The 17,358-nt window shown below is 43.4% G+C and overlaps 1 protein-coding gene across 1 annotated transcript in view; it reads right to left on the reverse strand.

Annotated features, from left to right (window-relative positions):
* LOC118397552 (eukaryotic translation initiation factor 4 gamma 1-like) overlaps positions 1-17,358 on the reverse strand; it is a 97,567-nt gene that overhangs the window by 67,453 nt on the left and 12,756 nt on the right. Inside the window, 2 exon segments of the mRNA XM_052467895.1 lie at positions 16,406-16,505; positions 17,179-17,346. Coding sequence (XP_052323855.1) covers positions 16,406-16,505; positions 17,179-17,346 — 268 coding nt within the window.

The following is a 17,358-nucleotide window of genomic DNA, read 5'->3' on the forward strand; positions in this document are numbered from 1 at the left end:
TTTGGAACCACCAAGACTCTTCCTAGAGCTGTCCGCCTGGTCAAACTGAGCAATTAGGGGAGAAGGGTCTTTGTCAGGGAGGTGACCAAGAACCCAATGGTCACTCTGACAGAGCTCCAGAGTTCCTCTGTGGAGATGGGAGAACATTCCAGAAGTACAACCATCTCTGCAGCACTCAACCAATCAGGCCTTTATGGTAAAGCGGCCAGCCACTCCTCAGTAAAAGGCACGACAGCACGAATGCACCTAAAGACTCTCAGACCACGAGAAACAAGATTCTCTGGTCTGATGAAACCAAGATTGAACTCTTTGGCATGAAGTGTGACCAAGTGTCACGTCTGGAGGTAACCTGGCACCATCCCTACAGTGAAGCTTGTTTTTCAGCAGCAGAGACTGGGAGACTAGTCAGGATTGAGGGAAAGATGGAATGGAGCAAAGTACAGAGAGATCCTTGATGAAAACCTGCTCCAGAGCGCTCAGGACCTCCGACTGGGACGAAGGTTCACCTTCCAACAGGACAACGGCCCTAAGCACACAGCCAAGACAACACAGAAGTGGCTTCAGGACAAGACTGAATGTCCTTGAGTGGCCCAACCAGTGCCCGGACTTGAACCCGAACGAACATCACTGGAGAGATCTGAAAATAGCTGTGCAGAGATGCTCCCCATCCATCCTGACAGAGGTTGAGAGGATCTGCAGAGAAGTCCCCAAACACAGGTGTGCCAAGTTTTTAGCACACCTGTGTTTTTAATTGTTAAAATATTTCTAAAAAACAGTTATTGCTTTGTCATTGTGGGTATTGTGTGTAGATGGATGGGGGGACGACGACGACAATGTAATCCATTTTAGATTAAGGCTGTAACATAAAATGTGGAAAAAGTCAAGGGGTCTGAATACTTTCCGGAGGCTCTGTAAATGTTATTTTATATTCTCAAACTAACAGCAGAGCCTTCCAGAGCCTTCCATACAGGCATGACATGCTGGAGTGATGCTTCTATGCAAATGTTGTTGATCAGTAGGCTAATATACAGTGCCTTCAGAAAGTATTTACACCCATTAACTTTTTACACATTTTGTGTTACACCCTCAATTTAAAATTGATTAAATTGAGATATATTTTACACTGGCCTGAACACAATACCCCATGTTAGTGGAAATTAGCTATAATTTTTTTTTTTTTAAAATAACAAATTCATACAAAAATGTAAAGCTGAAATGGCCTGAATCAATAAGAAGTCAGGCTCCCGAGTGGCGCAGTGGTCTAAGGCACTGCATCTCAGTGCAAGAGGTGTCCCTGGTTCGAATCCAGGCTGTATCACATCCGGCCGTGATTGGGAGTCCCATATGGCGGCGCACAATTTGCCCAGCAATTGGCGCAGCATCGTCCGGTTTTGGCCATCATTGTAAATAAGAATTTGTTCTAAACTGATTTGCCTAGATAAATAAAGGTTTTTATATATTTTTTTGTTGTTGTATTCAACCCCTTTGTTATGGCAAGCCTAAATATGTTCAGAGGTAAACGTTTGCTTAACAAGTCACATAATAAAGTTGCATGGACTCACTCCCGTTTGCAATAGTGCTTAACATGATTTTTGAATGACTACCTCATCTCTGTACCGCACACAGAGATAATTGTACGGGCCCTCAGTCGAGCAGTAAATTTCAAATACAGATTCAACCACAAAGAAGGACACATATTAGTAGAGGGATCAAAATGAAAATATGATATACTGAACATCCCTTTGAGCATGTTGATCACACTTTGGATGGTGTATCAATACACCCAGTCACTACAAAGATGCTGGCGTCCTTCCTACCTCAGTAGCCGGAGAGGAAGGAAAACGCTCAGGGATTTCACCAGGAGTTTAATAGCTGTGATAGAAAACTGAGGATGGATCAACATTGTAGTTACTCCACAATACTATCTTAATTGACAAATAAGTGAAAAGGAATGCCTCTAGAGAAAAAAATATTCCAAAAACATGCATCCTGTTTGCAACAAGGTTAATACTGTAAAAAATGTGGCAATGAAATTAACTTTTTGTCCTGAACAAAGTGTTATGTTTGGGGCAAATCCAATACAACACATTACTGAGAACCACTCTCCATATTTTCAAGCACAATAGTGCCTGCATCATGTTATAGGTATGCTTGTTATCAGGAGTTTTCCAGGATAAAAAGGGAACAGAATGGAGCTAAGCAAAGGCAAAATTCTAGAAGAAAACTATTTTCAGTCTGCTTTCCACCAGACACTGGGAGATGAATTCACCTTTCAGCGGGACAATAACCTAAAACACAACGACAAATCTACACTGGAGAAGAAAGACAGTGAATGTTCCAGGGTGGCTGAGTTACACTTCTGACTTAAATATATGGCAAGACCTAAAACTGGTTGTCTTGCAACGATCAACAACCAAATTGACAAGATCTTGAAGAATTGAGAAAATAATGACCAAATGTTGCACAATCCAGGTCTGGAAAGCTCTTACAACTTATCCAGAAAGACTCACAGCTCTAATCGCTGCCAAAGGTGCTTCTACAAAGTATTGATGAATACTTAGGTAAATGAGATATTTCAGTGTTTTTGTCATTATTATGTGTAGATGGGTGAGCAAATCTATTTTGAATTCAGGCTATAACAACAAAATGTGGAATAAGTCAAGGGGTATGAATACTTTCTGAAGGCACCGTAAGTCCCAAACGGAAGGAAAACAGATTGTCATCTGTAGCACCATGGACTCCACTGATCAGCCAAAACAATAACTCAATGCATGCACACACTTGAATATGCATTCACCTGCATCTGGATTAGGCCTATGACACCTTCAGTTATCCAGTTTATCAAGAGATTTGCCACATATAGACACACAGCCAGTGGCATGTCATTAGTAAAGATTGAACAATTATGGGGTCTAGACAGCTGCCCTGGGGAATTCCTGATTCTACCTGGATTATGTTGGAGAGGCTTCCATTGAAGAACACCCTCTGTGTTCTGTTAGACCGGTAACGCTTTATCCTCAATATAGCAGGGGGTGGAAAGAGATACAACTTTTTTCCAGCACCAGACTATGATCGATAATGTTAAAAGCCGCACTAAAGTCTAACAAAACAGTCCACAGACAAATCTTAGGCCCTAGGCATCTAGGGTAGATTTGAGAGGAATGTATTGGCATCAAGAAATACAGCTAAAATGCTACCAAGCCTATCAGAGAGCAATGTTTAGCCATCCAATCCCTTCAGATCTACAGTGGGGGGAACACGTTTTTGATAACCTGCAAAATTGGCAGTGTTTCCTACTTACAAAGCATGTAGAGGTATGTAATTTTTATCATAGGTACATTTCAACTGTGAGAGACGGAATCTAAAACAAAAATCCAGAAAAACACATTGTATGATTTTTAAGTCATTCATTTGCATTATATCGCATAACATAAGTAATTGATACATCAGAAAAGCAGAACTTAATATTTGGTACAGAAACCTTTGTTTGAATTACAGAGATCATACGTTTCCTGTAGTTCTTGACCAGGTTTGCACACACTGCAGCAGGGATTTTGGCCCACTCCTCCATAGAGACCTTCTCCAGATCCTTCAGGTTTCGGGGCTGTCGCTGGGCAATATAGACTTTCAGCTCCCTCCAAAGATTTTCTATTGGGTTCAGGTCTGGAGTCTGGCTAGGCCACTCCAGGACCTTGAGATGCTTCTTACGGAGCCACTCCTTAGTTGCCCTGGCTGTGTGTTTCGGGTCGTTGTCATTCTGGAAGACCCAGCCACGACCCATCTTCAATGCTCTTACTGAGGGGAGGTTGTTGGCCAAGATCTCGCGATACATGGCCCCATCCATCCTCCCCTCAATATGGCGCAGTCGTCCTGTCCAGTTTGCAGAAAAGCATCCCCAAAGAATGATGTTTCCACCTCCATGCTTCACGGTTGGGATGGTGTTCTTGGGGTTGTACTCATCCTTCTTCCTCCAAACACGGCAATTGGAGTTAAGACCAAAAAGCTATATTTTTGTCTCATCAGACCACATGACCTTCTCCCATTCCTCCTCTGGATCATCCAGATGGTCATTGGCAAACTTCAGACGGGCCTGGACATACGCTGGCTTGAGCAGGGGGATTTTAATCCATGACGGCGTAGTGTGTTACTAATGGTTTTCTTTGAGACTGTGGTCCCAGCTCTCTTCAGGTCATTGACCAGGTCCTGCCGTGTAGTTCTGGGCTGATCCATCCTCATGATCATTGATGCCCTACGAGGTGAGATCTTGCATGGAGCTCCAAACCGAGGGTGATTGACCGTCATCTTGAACCAATTCCATTTTCTAATAATTGCGCCAACAGTTGTTGCCTTCTCACCAAGCTGCTTGCCTATTGTCCTGTAGCCCATCCCAGCCTTGTGCGGGTCTACAATTTTATCCCTGATATCCTTACACAGCTCTCTGGTCTTGGCCATTGTGGAGAGGTTGGAGTCTGTTTGATTGAGTGTGTGGACAGGTGTCTTTTATACAGGTAACGAGTTCAAACAGGTGCAGTTAATACAGGTAATGAGTGGTGAACAGGAGGGCTTCTTAAAAAAAAACTAACCGGTATGTGAGAGCCGGAATTCTTACTGGTTGGTAGGTGATCAAATACTTATGTCATGCAATAAAATGCAAATTAATTTCTTAAAAAGCATACAAATGTGATTTTCGTTTTAGATTCAGTCTCTCACAGTTGTGAGAGTGTACCTATGATAAAAATTACAGACCTCTGCATGCTTTGTAAGTAGGAAAACCTGCAAAATCGGTAGTGTATCAAAAACTTGTTCTCCCCACTGTATATATTAAGTGCCTAGGGATTATGGGCTAGGGGTTGTTCCTGGACCAGAAGCAATTAAGTTAGGCCATAGGACCATGACAGCACTCCCTCCTCGAGTAGCCTGCTCACTATCGACCCATGAACCACCCCAGTCTTTTCCACATTCACACAGAGATCCCAAATTCCAACACTCCATCTTCAGAAATACATGACTCCATAATTCATTAGTCTTACCTGGTCTTTCCAGACCTGAACTTCCAAGGCCATCAGCGACAGTATGAACCAGTCTCCTCCCACTCACACATATCCCCCTCTTCTCTCACAGAACAAAAACTCACGGAAGTGGCCTCTGAATAGCACACATTTCAGTCAAACTCACATTATAGAGTCCGCATTGTTGACCAGGAAGAGCACTGACTAAATTTAGTCAAAACCCACACCGAGAGGGGAGGGAGAGGGGGAACATGCACAAAAAGAGAAAGCAAAGGGAACAGGACTTTCTTGGAGAGTTCCCCTCCCAGTAAATAAGAGCTTGAAATATGAGTCACGACGAGAGGGAGGGAATGGGGAGCAGTGGGGGGTGGAGAGAGAGTGGGCTTAAAGGAGACGGTGTAACCAGACCGCATCACATATTTACCCTCAGCCTGCTGGGAGCTCATCCTAGAGGCACAGTTCCCCAATCTCAACGGCATCCTGAGAGTGTGAGAGAGAGAACACAAGGGGGAGAAGAGGGTATCGTCTCTGAAGTCCTCTTCCTCTCCTGTCTACAGCTGACTTATCCCCTCAACTGCTTAAGTATTTTTACTACTCTCCTCCGTCATTTGACCTCTCTCCATTTCATCCCCCCCTCGCTCCCTCTTGTTCCGTCTCTCCTTCCCTATTTCTCTCTCAACAAGTAGCCCAAGTCTCCCGGGGTCAGCAGTGTGGAGATGCAGAGGAGAGAGCTGTACACCATGAAGAGAGAGAGAGGAGAGAGACACACCTCTTTTTTTATTTTTAAGGAAGTGATCTGGGCTTCCAGCTAGGTCAGGGCCCAGGACGTAGGTGGGGTGGGGGGTTAGTAAATCACTCAGCTGTGGGCTAAAAATAACCCCCTCCCACCCGTATCTCATCACCACAAAGCCTGAGAGGGGAGGAGGAAACTGTTTTTCACCTGGCCATGAGCCGTGATCATGTTGCCAGTACCACCTAATGGATCGGAGGTATATAGCATGTATTCTATGGCTCTACAGAATGTGCTGCTTATGCCAGTTTTCCACTGCGGTGCTCAGTTGATTGCTACTCCTGTCACGACTACAGCTCTGCTGTGGAAAAACTTGGCAGACCCAAACCATGCCTTCCACCTCCAGGAGGCTGTATTGACGACACAGACTAAACCTACTAGTTCACCAACAGAGGGCCCAAACAAACACTTATTGTATTCACACTGAAATATGCAAGCAGAAGCCAACTGTATTTCCACCCAATTTTCTCAAAAATTAAGTCTGGTTAAATTAAAAAAAGAAAACATGTTGCTGTCTCATCAGGGCTCTAGTGTGTGTGTGTGTTGCTGAAACCAAGTTCTCGTCTCCTTGTCACATGACCAGTGAAGAGGGTTGTGTGTCAGGCTGACCTCGGGACATGTGACTTATGGAATAAAGAGTGACACACACACCATGACAACCTTACGACGAGTCTGATAAAGATGCAACAACCATACAACATCCTAAAAAATGAACAGACCATGCACACATTTTACAGGTTGATGATCATACCTAAAGCAGAGTGAAGCAAGTCTCAATAGCCCCACTGCAGATTTACAACTTGGGCTGTGGTCTTTACTAGAGGTCGACCGACTATGATTTTTCAACACCGATACCGATTATTGGAGGACCAAAAAAGCCGATAACGATTAATCGGACGATTTTATTCATTTATTTGTAATAATGACAATTACAAAAATACTGAATATACACTTATTTTAAGTTAATATAATACATCAATAAAATCAATTTAGCCTCAAGTAAATAATGAAACATGTTCAATTTGGTTTAAATAATGCAAAAACAAAGTGTTGGAGAAGAAAGTAAAAGTGCAATATGTGCCATGTAAGAAAGCTAACGTTTCAGTTCATTGCTCAGAACATGAGAACATATGAAAGCTGGTGGTCCTTTTAACATGAGTCTTCACTATTCCCAGGTAAGAAGTTTTAGGTTGTAGTTATTATAGGACTATTTCCCTCTATACCATTTGTATTTCATTAACCTTTGACTATTGGATGTTCTTATAGGCACTTTAGTACTGCCAGTGGAACAGTATAGCTTCTGTCCCTCTCCTCGCTCCTCCCTGGGCTCGAAGCAGCAACACAACGACAACAGCCACCATCGAAGCATGCATAGCAAGGGGAACAACTACTAGAAGGCTCAGAGCGAGTGACGTTTGAAACGCTATTAGCACGCGCTAACTAGCTAGCCATTTCACTTCGGTTACACCAGCCTCATCTTGGGAGTTGATAGGCTTGAAGTCATTAACAGTGCAATGGTTGAAGCACAACGAAGAGCTGCTGGCAAACGCACAAAAGTGCTGTTTGTATGAATGTTTAAGTGCCTGCTTCTGCCTACCACCGGTCAGTCAGATACTTAGATACTTGTATGCTTGTATGCTCAGTCAGATTATATGCAACGCAGGACATGCTAGATAATATCTAGTAATATCATCAACCATGTGTAGTTAACTAGTGATTATGATTGATTGTTTTTTTATAAGATAAGTTTAATGCTAGCTAGCAACTTGCCTTGGCTTACTGCATTCGCGTAACAGGCAGTCTCCTTGTGGAGTGCAACGAGAGAGAGGCAGGTCGTTATCACACTGGACTAGTTAACTGTAAGGTTGCAAGATTGGATCCCCAGAGCTGACAAGGTGAAAATCTGCCGTTCTGCCCCTGAACGAGGCAGTTAACCCACCCTTCCTAGGCCGTCATTGAAAATAAGAATGTGTTCTTAACTGACTTGCCTAGTTAAAAAGGTCTTTAAAAAATATAATAGAAAGGGAAAGGGAAGGGGGGGAATCGTCAAATCGGCACCCAAAAATACCCTAATTAATTGGCCATTCCGATTAATCAGTCAACCTCTAGTCTTTACATACATTACGGCCAACTAATATACACAAAGCATGTGGACACCCCTTCAAATTAGTGGATTCGGCCTATACACTAGTTGCTTACAGGTGTATAAAATCAAGCACACCGCCATGCAATCTCCATAGACAAACATTGGCAGGAGGATGGCCTTAAATGAAAAGCTCAGTGACTTTTAAAATGGCACCGTCATAGGATGCAACCTTTCCAACAAGTCAGTTCGTCACATTTCTACCCTGCTTCAACTGCCCCGGTCAACTGTAAGTGCTGTTATTTATTTTCTCTCGGGGGTGGATCAGCTTTAACATTGCGGAAGGATTGTTGCTTCCATCAATGTAATTGTCTACATTATTTCCAATCCCCCATATATTTTTGGGGGTCTCTCCACATAAACATTCGTACACACACAAACATTCATACATACAAAGTATTTAGTCAGCCACCAATTGTGAAATTTCTCCCACTTAAAAAGATGAGGCCTGTAATTTTCATCATAGGTACACTTTAACTATGACAGACAAAATGAGAATTGTTTTTTATTTTCCACCATAATTTGCAAATAAATTCATTAAAAATCTACAATGTGATTTTCTAGATTTTTTTTTCTCATTTTGTCTGTCATAGTTGAAGTGTACCTATGATGAAAATTACAGGCCTCATCTTTTTAAGTGGGAGAACTTGCACAATTGGTGGCTGACTAAATACTTTTTTGCCCCACTGTATACACAGAAACATTCGTACACACACAAACACATAAACAAACACTAAGAATACCTTTATTATTCCCCGCAAACCCTACCACCCCTCCCCCAATTGGAGTAAACTAATAAACAATAACAATTAGGCTTCTACCTTCAGTTTATACACATTTTACAGGCACAATCTATTTAACAAATAGTTTAATTTTATTAGAATTTTAGTCCTGGCATTCCAACATTTCTGATGTCCATCCAGTTCTATTCGTAACTGTGCTATTTCACAAAATGTCTGAACCTATATACATTTTACAGACCCTGTATGTTTTACATTGGTTATCTTGTTGTTATTAGTCCCACCCTTCAGCTCCATTCAACCCCTCCGATCTATCTCTTAACACCATCCATTTTGGATTTCTATTTGCCATATATCATATAAGCTGTCAATTATATGCATATTCTAGCATCTGGTCCCGAGAAGATATGATATGCATATAACTTGTAGATTTGGATAGAAAACACTCTAACGTTTCCAAAACTGTAAAAATATTGTCTGTGAGTATAACAGAACTGATAATGCAGGCGAAAACCTGAGAAAAATCCATTCAGGAAGTAGTTTTTTTGTGGTTTTCTATTCAATGCCATTACAGTATACATTGACTTAAGACTCCATTTGCAGTTTCTATGCCTTCCACTAGATGTCAACAGTCTTTAGAAATCGTTTCAGGCTTGTATTATCATAAATGAGGGAATAAGACCAGTCTGAACGAGAGGACCCAAACGTGACCGAGTTTTTTCAGGCGCATGTGCATTTCTTGTTTACCTTTTATATTGACGACGTTATTGTCCGGCTGAAATTTTATAGATCATTTAAGCTAAAAATCAACCTGAGGGTTGAATATAAACATCGTTTGACATGTTTCTATGAACTTTACGGCTACAATTTGGATTGTTTTGACTGAGTTTGAGCCTGTGGATTACTGAAGAAAACAGAGCTAACAAAAAAGGAGATTTTTGGATATAAAAAGAGACTTCATCGAACAAAAGGAACATTTGAGTAAATGAATGTGTTCTGATTAACACCATATGAAGATCAAAAGGTAAGGGATTCATTTTCTCTCTATTTCTGAGTTGTGTAATGCTTCTGCTTGGCTGGTTACTGTTTGTAATAATTTGTCAACTGGGACAGGTATGTTCTGGGCTAGGTATGCTTTCGCCAAAAATCATTTTAGAAATATGACACTGCGGTTGGCTTAACAAGACGTTAATCTTTAAACCTAATGTAAAATGTTTTGTCTTCTGAATTTTTATAATGAGCATTTCTGTAATTGAATTTGGCGCTCTGCAACCTCACTGGATGTTGGCCAGAAGGGACGCAAGCGTCCCACGTACCCTAGAGAGGTTAACAGCTTCTACCTTCCAAAGCCGTAAGAATGCTGAACAATTAATCAAATGGCCACCTGGACGATTTAAATTGCCCCCCACCCCTGTTTCCACACTGCTGTTTATTATCTATGCATAGTCACTTTACCCCTACCTACAGTTGAAGTCAGAAGTTTACATACACCTTAGCAAAATACATTTAATCTGTTTTTCACAATTCCGGACATTTAATCCAAGTAAAGATTCCGTCTTGGTTCAGTTAGGATCACCACTTTATTTTAAGAATGTGAAATGTCAGAATAATAGGAGAGAGAATGATTTATTTCACCTTTTATTTCAGATGGGTCAGATGTTTACATACACTCAATTAGTATTTGGTAGCATTGCCTTTAAATTGTTAAACTTGGGTCAAACGTTTCAGGCACAAGCTTTTTCTTCTTTCCACAAGCTTCCCACAATAAATTGGGTTAATTTTATCCCATTTCTCCTGACAGACACAGTGTAACTGAGTCAGGTTTGTATGCCTCCTTGCTCGCACACGCTTTTTCAGTTCTGCCCACAAATTTTCTACAGGATTGCGGTCAGGGCTTTGTGATGGCGACTCCAATACCTTGACTTTGTTGTCATTAAGCCATTTTGCCACAACTTTGGAAGTATGCTTGGGGTCATTGTTCATTTGCAAGACCCATTTGTGACCAAGCTTTAACTTCCTGGCTGATGTCTTGAGATGTTGCTTCAATATATCCAATATATATCATTTTCCTCCTCATGATGCCATGTATTTTGTTGAAGTGCATCAGTCCCTCCTGCAGCAAAACCGTGGATTGATGGCAGCATTCGCACAAAACTGAAAGTGCGAACCACTGCTTTTAATCAGGGCAAGGTGACCGGAAACATGACCGAGTACAAACAGTGTAGCTATTCCCTCCGCAAGGCAATCGAACAAGCTAAGCGTCAGTATAGAGACAAAGTAGAGTCTCAATTCAACGGCTCAGCCACAAGAGATATATGGCAGGGTCTACAGTCAATCATGGACTACAAAAGGAAAACCAGCCCTGTCGCTGACCACAATGTCTTGCTCCCATACAAACAAAACTTATTTGCTCACGTTGAGGACAACACAGTGCCACTGACATGGTCCGCTACCAAAACCTACGGGCTCTCCTTCACGGCACCCAACGTGAGTAAAACATTTAAACGTTTTAACCCTCGCAGGGCTGCAGGCCCAGACGGCCTGCAGATCAGCTGGTGTTTACAGACATATTCAATCAACCCTTATGACAGTCTGCTGTCCCCACATGCTTCAAGAGGGCCACCAATATTCCTGTTCCCAAGAAAGCGAAGGTAACTGAGCTAAATGACTATCGCCCCGTAGCACTCACTTCCGTCATCATGAAGTGCTTTGAGATATCACCTCCACCCTACCTGACACCCTAGACCCACTCCAATTTGCTTACCGCCCCAATAGGTCCACGGACAACACAATCGCAGTCATACTGCCCTAACCCATCTGGACAAGAGGAATACCTATGTAAGAATGCTGTTCATTGACTACAGCTCAACATTTAACACCATAGTACCTTCCAAACTCGTCACTAAGCTCGAGACCCTGGGTCTCAACCGGGTCCTGGACTTCCTGACAGGCCACCCCAGGTGGTGAGGGTAGGTAACAACATCTCCACCCCGCTGATCCTCAACACTGGCGCCCCACAAGAGTGGGTTCTCAGCCCTCTCCTGTACTCCCTGTTCACCCATGACTGTGTGGCCATGCACGACTCCAACTCAATCATCAAGTTTGCGGACGACACTACAGTGGTAGGCTTGATTACCAACAACGACGAGACGGTCTACAGGAAGGTGGTGAGGGCCCTCTGAGTGTAGTGTCAGGAAAATAACCTCACACTCAATGTCAACAAAACAAAGTAGATGATCGTAGACTTCAAAAACAGCAGAGGGAGCAGCCACCTATCCACATCGACGAGACAGTAGTGGACAAGGTGGAAAGTTTGAAGTTCCTCGGAGTAAACATCACGGACAAACTGAATTGGTCCACCCACACAGACAGCGTGGTGAAGAAGGCGCAGCTGCACCTATTTTACCTCAGGAGGCTGAAGAAATTCAGGGTGTCACCAAAATCACTCACAAAGTTCTACAGATGCACAATCGAGAGCATCCTGTCGGGCTGTATCACCGCGTGGTACGGCAACTGCTCCGCCCACAACCATAAGGCTCTCCAGAGGGTAGTGAGGTCTGCACAATGAATCACCGGGGGCAAACTACTTGCCCTCCAGGACACCTACACCACCCGATGTCACAGGAAGGCCAAAAAGATCATCAAGGACAACAACCACCCGAGTCACTGCCTGTTCACCCCGCTATCATCCAGAAGGCGAGGTCAGTACAGGTGCATCAAAGCGGGGACCGAGAGACTGAAAAACAGCTTCTATCTCAAGGCCATCAGACTGTTAAACAGCCACCACTAACATTGAGTGGCTGCTGCCAACATACACCAACTTTAATAATGAAAACATTGATGCAATAAATGTATCACTACACACTTTAAACAATGCCACTTTATATAATGTTTACATACCCTACATTACTCATCTCATATGTATATACTGTACTCTATACCATCTACTGCATCTTGCCAATGCCATTCGGCCATTGCTCATTCATATATTTTTATGTACAAATTATTATTCATTCCTTGACACTTGTGTGTTTAAGGTAGTTGTTGTGAAATTGTTAGATATCACTGCATGGTCGGAACTCGAAGCACAAGCATTTCGATACACTCGCATTAACATCTGCTAACCATGTGTTTGTGACAAATCAAATTTGATTTGCTGAACGGTCTTTCAGGTTGTCGATATAGGACTCGTTTTACTGTTGATATAGATACCTTTGTACCTGTTTCCTCCAGCATCTTCACAAGGTCCTTTGCTCTTGTTCTGGGATTGATTTGCACTTTTCGCACCAAAGTACGTTAATCTCTAAGAGACAGAAAGCGTCTCCTTCCTGAGCAGTGTGATGGCTGCGTGGTCCCATGGTGTTTATAGTTGCGTACTATGGTTTGTACAGATGAACGTGGTACCTTCAGGCGTTTTGAAATTGCTCCCAAGGATGAACCAGACTTGTGGAGGTATACCATTTTTTTCCCTGAGTTCTTGAATGTTTTCTTTTGATTTTCCCATGATGTCAAGCAAAGAGGCAGGGAGTTTGAAGGTAGGCCTTGAAATACATCCACAGGTACACCTCCAATGGACTCAAATGATGTCAATTAGCCTATCAGAAGCTTCTAAAGCCATTTTCTGGAATTTTCCAAGCTGTTTAAAGGCACAGTCAACTTAGTGTATGTAAACTTCTGACCCACTGGAATTGTGATAGTGAATTATAAGTTAAATAATCTGTCTGTAAACAATTGTTGTAAAAATGACTTGTGTCATGCACAAAGTAGATGTCCTCACCGACTTGCCAAAACTAGTTTGTTAACAATACATTTGTGGAGTGGTTGAAAAACGAGTTTAAATGACTCCAACCTAAGTGTATGTAAACTTCAGACTTCAACGGTACAAATGACCTCGACTAACCCGCACATTGACTTGGTACCGGTACCCCCGCACATTGACTTGGTACCGGTACCCCCGCACATTGACTTGGTACCGGTACCCCCGCACATTGACTTGGTACCGGTACCCCCGCACATTGACTTGGTACCGGTACCCCTGTATATAGCCTCGTTATTGTTATTTTATTGTGTTACAATTAAAAAGTATTTTTTGTTTATTTAGTCAATATTTTCCTAACAATTTCTTGAACTGCACTGTTGGTTAAGGGCTTGTAAGTAAGCATTTCACGGTAAGGTGAATTCTGTTGTACTCTGCGCATGTGACATAAAATTTGTTTTGATAAACTGGGCATGTCAAATCTAGTGTGATGGCTTGAAGGGATGAAATGAAGTGGCATTTCTGGAATGATCACTACCGCACTACTTAGGCCCCTTTCAATGTCAATCCGTCACCAGCTAACATGTACTCAATCTGCTTCCATCTTCCCCTCTAGTTCCCACTCCCTCAGGTGTGAAAATCTCAAAAGGATTGTGTAGGTGAAAACAGTCAAGTGGAAGTTCCACTTTGCCTACTGAAGAGCTAGGCCGGAGGAGCCATCACCATACTGCTGACACATATCCAGTCCTTTCAGGTACCGTAATTTCTGGACTATTAAGCGCACCTGATTATAAACCGCACCCACTGAATTATTAAAAAATGTATTTTGTACATAAATAAGCCGCACATGTCTATAAGCCGCAGGTGCCTACCGGTACATTGAAACAAATGAACTTTACACAGCCTTTAAACGAAACACGGCTTGTAACAAAAATTGAAACAGTAGCCTACCAAGAAAATCATTGGTCACTATCTTCCTCCTCCTGTGCACTGAAACCACTGAAGTCATCTCCTTCGGTGTCGGAGTTGAATAGCCTCAGAATTGCTTCATCCGATGTTGGATCGTTTTCATTGTCGCTCGTCACTTTCATCCGGAGGCAAATACCCCGCTGAGCACATGCTGCCCTTTCAACACGCAGCAGTCCAGCCTTTCGAAACCCGTTGATGATAGTGGATTTTTTGACAATGCTCCACGCTGTCAGGACCCACTGGCAGACTTGACCATAAGTTGCTCTTCGCATGCGGCCCGTTTTAGTGAAGGATTTCTCCCCACTTGTCATCCAAGCCTCCCACTGAACACGGAGCGCCACCTTAAATGCACGATTTACACTGATGTTGAGTGGCTGCAAATACTTTGGGCCATCTGCTTTTCTTCCCTCTGAAAGCTGTTGTTGTCTTTTTGCACTGAGTCAGTTCCTCACGCTGCTTTCCAACGTCTTATCATCGACTCATTAAGGCCAAGCTCCCGTGCAGCAGCTCTATTTCCTTTTCCAACAGCCAGATTTATCGCCTTCAACTTGAAAGCTGCATCATATGCATTTCTCCGTGTCTTTGCCATGATGAGGGTGACAAAATGACTACCGTAATCAGAATGATGGAAGTTTGAGCGCGCTCGATTTACGTCACATTATGTGACGGTACTCAGTTTTTTGGTGCCATGAATCTTGTGAAAGCGGGAAAAATCCATAAATTAGCCGCGTTATTGTATAAACCGCGAGGTTCAAAGTGTGGGAATAAAGAAGCGGCTTATAGTCCAGAAATTACAGTAGTTTAAAACAGCCAATGGGAGAATGAGCATAATGGAAGCAAGACAAATCTGTGAGGGACTGGGGGGGTGATATTTGAGTTTCACACACCTCCAGAGCACCAGCTTCAAGACTAGTATTTGCTGCCAAAACTGGAAGCACCACCAGTGAGCTGAGCCTGAGGTCACACTAACTTCCCTTCCTACTGGAGCAGACTCAAATACATTCCTGCCCCGGTCTCAAAACACACACGCATACAGGCAGAGGCTCTGTGCACGTTTGTCTGTCTTTCCATGGTTGCAGAGGCCCAAACAAAAAGGGAGTCAATGTTAGTGGGAGACTGGTGCATGTGTGTGACGGTGCATGTGTTAGCCAGGTGCGAGTACAGTATGAGAGAACATGAGTCAGTACCTTTGTAGGCATTGAGCAAGCATGTGACTAACATAAGCACACAAGCTAAGTCTATTAGACTGGCAGCACAAGGGAAAATTTCAGAAAATGTGCTCACTCCTCTAAATGTTTTAGCTCAGAAGGAAGAAAGATTTCTCGTCTGCAGTTGAAAAACAGCTCTACATTGACATCTGACCAGATCTATACAAAGTACACACACACAGAAATATTGATATGCAGAAATATATCTACACACACACAAGCAACCACACATCAGCTCCCCCCTCTCTCTTGTATACCATGTTGGAGTAATGCATGTCAAGACTTAACATTTCTAAAGTAGACTCCATATACGGACTGCTCTGCCCATGGCTGGTCACTGTTCAACTGTGCAGACAGACCAAGCCACTACATAGCACACAGACTTGTGAGCAGGGTCACCAAGCTTGTTTTCAGGACAACCAGTGAGCTTTCTATAGCCCCTGTACTGGCAAACACATACCACTAGAGGGCACTCATACTCTGCATCACCAGCCCAGAGGCCTTCGTTACCCGACAAAATGAACAGGGAAGTCCTGGAACAACACTGTTGGGAATTACTTATTGGTGCCGAAATAAGTAACAGGTTTGGAATGTGACCTGTGTGTCAGGGTTGAATTCAATTTCACTTGAATTTAGTCAATTGAAATTCTGTTGAAAATACATTTAAATTAAACTCAGGAATTGACATCCCTGTTTTCAGTGTGTCCAGGAGAGAGCAGTGTTAAGCTGAGGCCTGTGGTTTTGGGTAAAGGTGGGTATCGGCAGGCGAGGCCCAAACAGAGCCTCTTACCATATGTACCATATTCAGCTGGGCTGGTGCCTGGGTAGAAGCCTGGAGTGCCCGGTGGGACCGGGTACTGCTGAGGGGTGGCCACGTACGTTGACCGGTACTGAGGGAGAGAGACATGACAGAATGGTTTAAATATTATCTAAAAAGGTACATTGTATAATGTTCCCCAAGCCCAGAGTATTACAGGCAAGCTAAAATTCAACTACAAAACAATGAGTAGGATGGAAAAGGTGCTAAGACAGCCTGCCAACTAGTATTTGATCTAACTTATTCAACACACACACCTATACCTTTCTTTGTCCCACACACAAGGCAGGAAAACCTCTCAAGGTTTAACTTGCACCCCTCTACCTCCCTCTAACACACAGTAACAGCCATCCGTCTCTCTCTGTGGTGCTTTTAAGCACTGCACAATCAGGAAGGGACTGGAGGGTCAGCTGATCGCCTGGGGAAGGGGAGGGGTATTTTTCCCAGCACTGGCTCCATAGAGCGGAGGCCAGACTCAGCAGAATCTGTCCCTGAGCCAGGGGGTCACCAGACCACTCCATGTGGGGCCTCCCTCACAGACGGGGAGGGGGACTGCCTTGCTAGTTGCTACCAGACCTGGCTTCAAAAACCATTTCCTTTCTTTCCAAATACCATAGCTGCGTTTGATTGAGCTTGCCTGGTGCAAAGGAACAGTCCCAAAAGGTATAGTGAATGTCTGAGTAAAGAGAATGACAGTGGCCTAGTATAGATGGAGCACCCTGGTGGAAGGCGCGGGGTGAAGTTACCTGTCCGGGAATGAAGTAGGCAGGGCCCTGTTGGTTGGGGAAGGGGATCTGCTGTGAGGGGATCATCATCATCTGTTGGCCCGGCTGGTAGACGTGTGTGGGCGCCACAGGCCTTGGCGTGCTGCTGGGGGGCACCCGGGGGGCATTGCTGGGCCGGCTGTAGTACGGCTGGAGAGGAAG

The sequence above is a fragment of the Oncorhynchus keta genome, chromosome 18 (genome assembly GCF_023373465.1).
Source record: "Oncorhynchus keta strain PuntledgeMale-10-30-2019 chromosome 18, Oket_V2, whole genome shotgun sequence".
Lineage (NCBI taxonomy): Eukaryota > Metazoa > Chordata > Actinopteri > Salmoniformes > Salmonidae > Oncorhynchus > Oncorhynchus keta.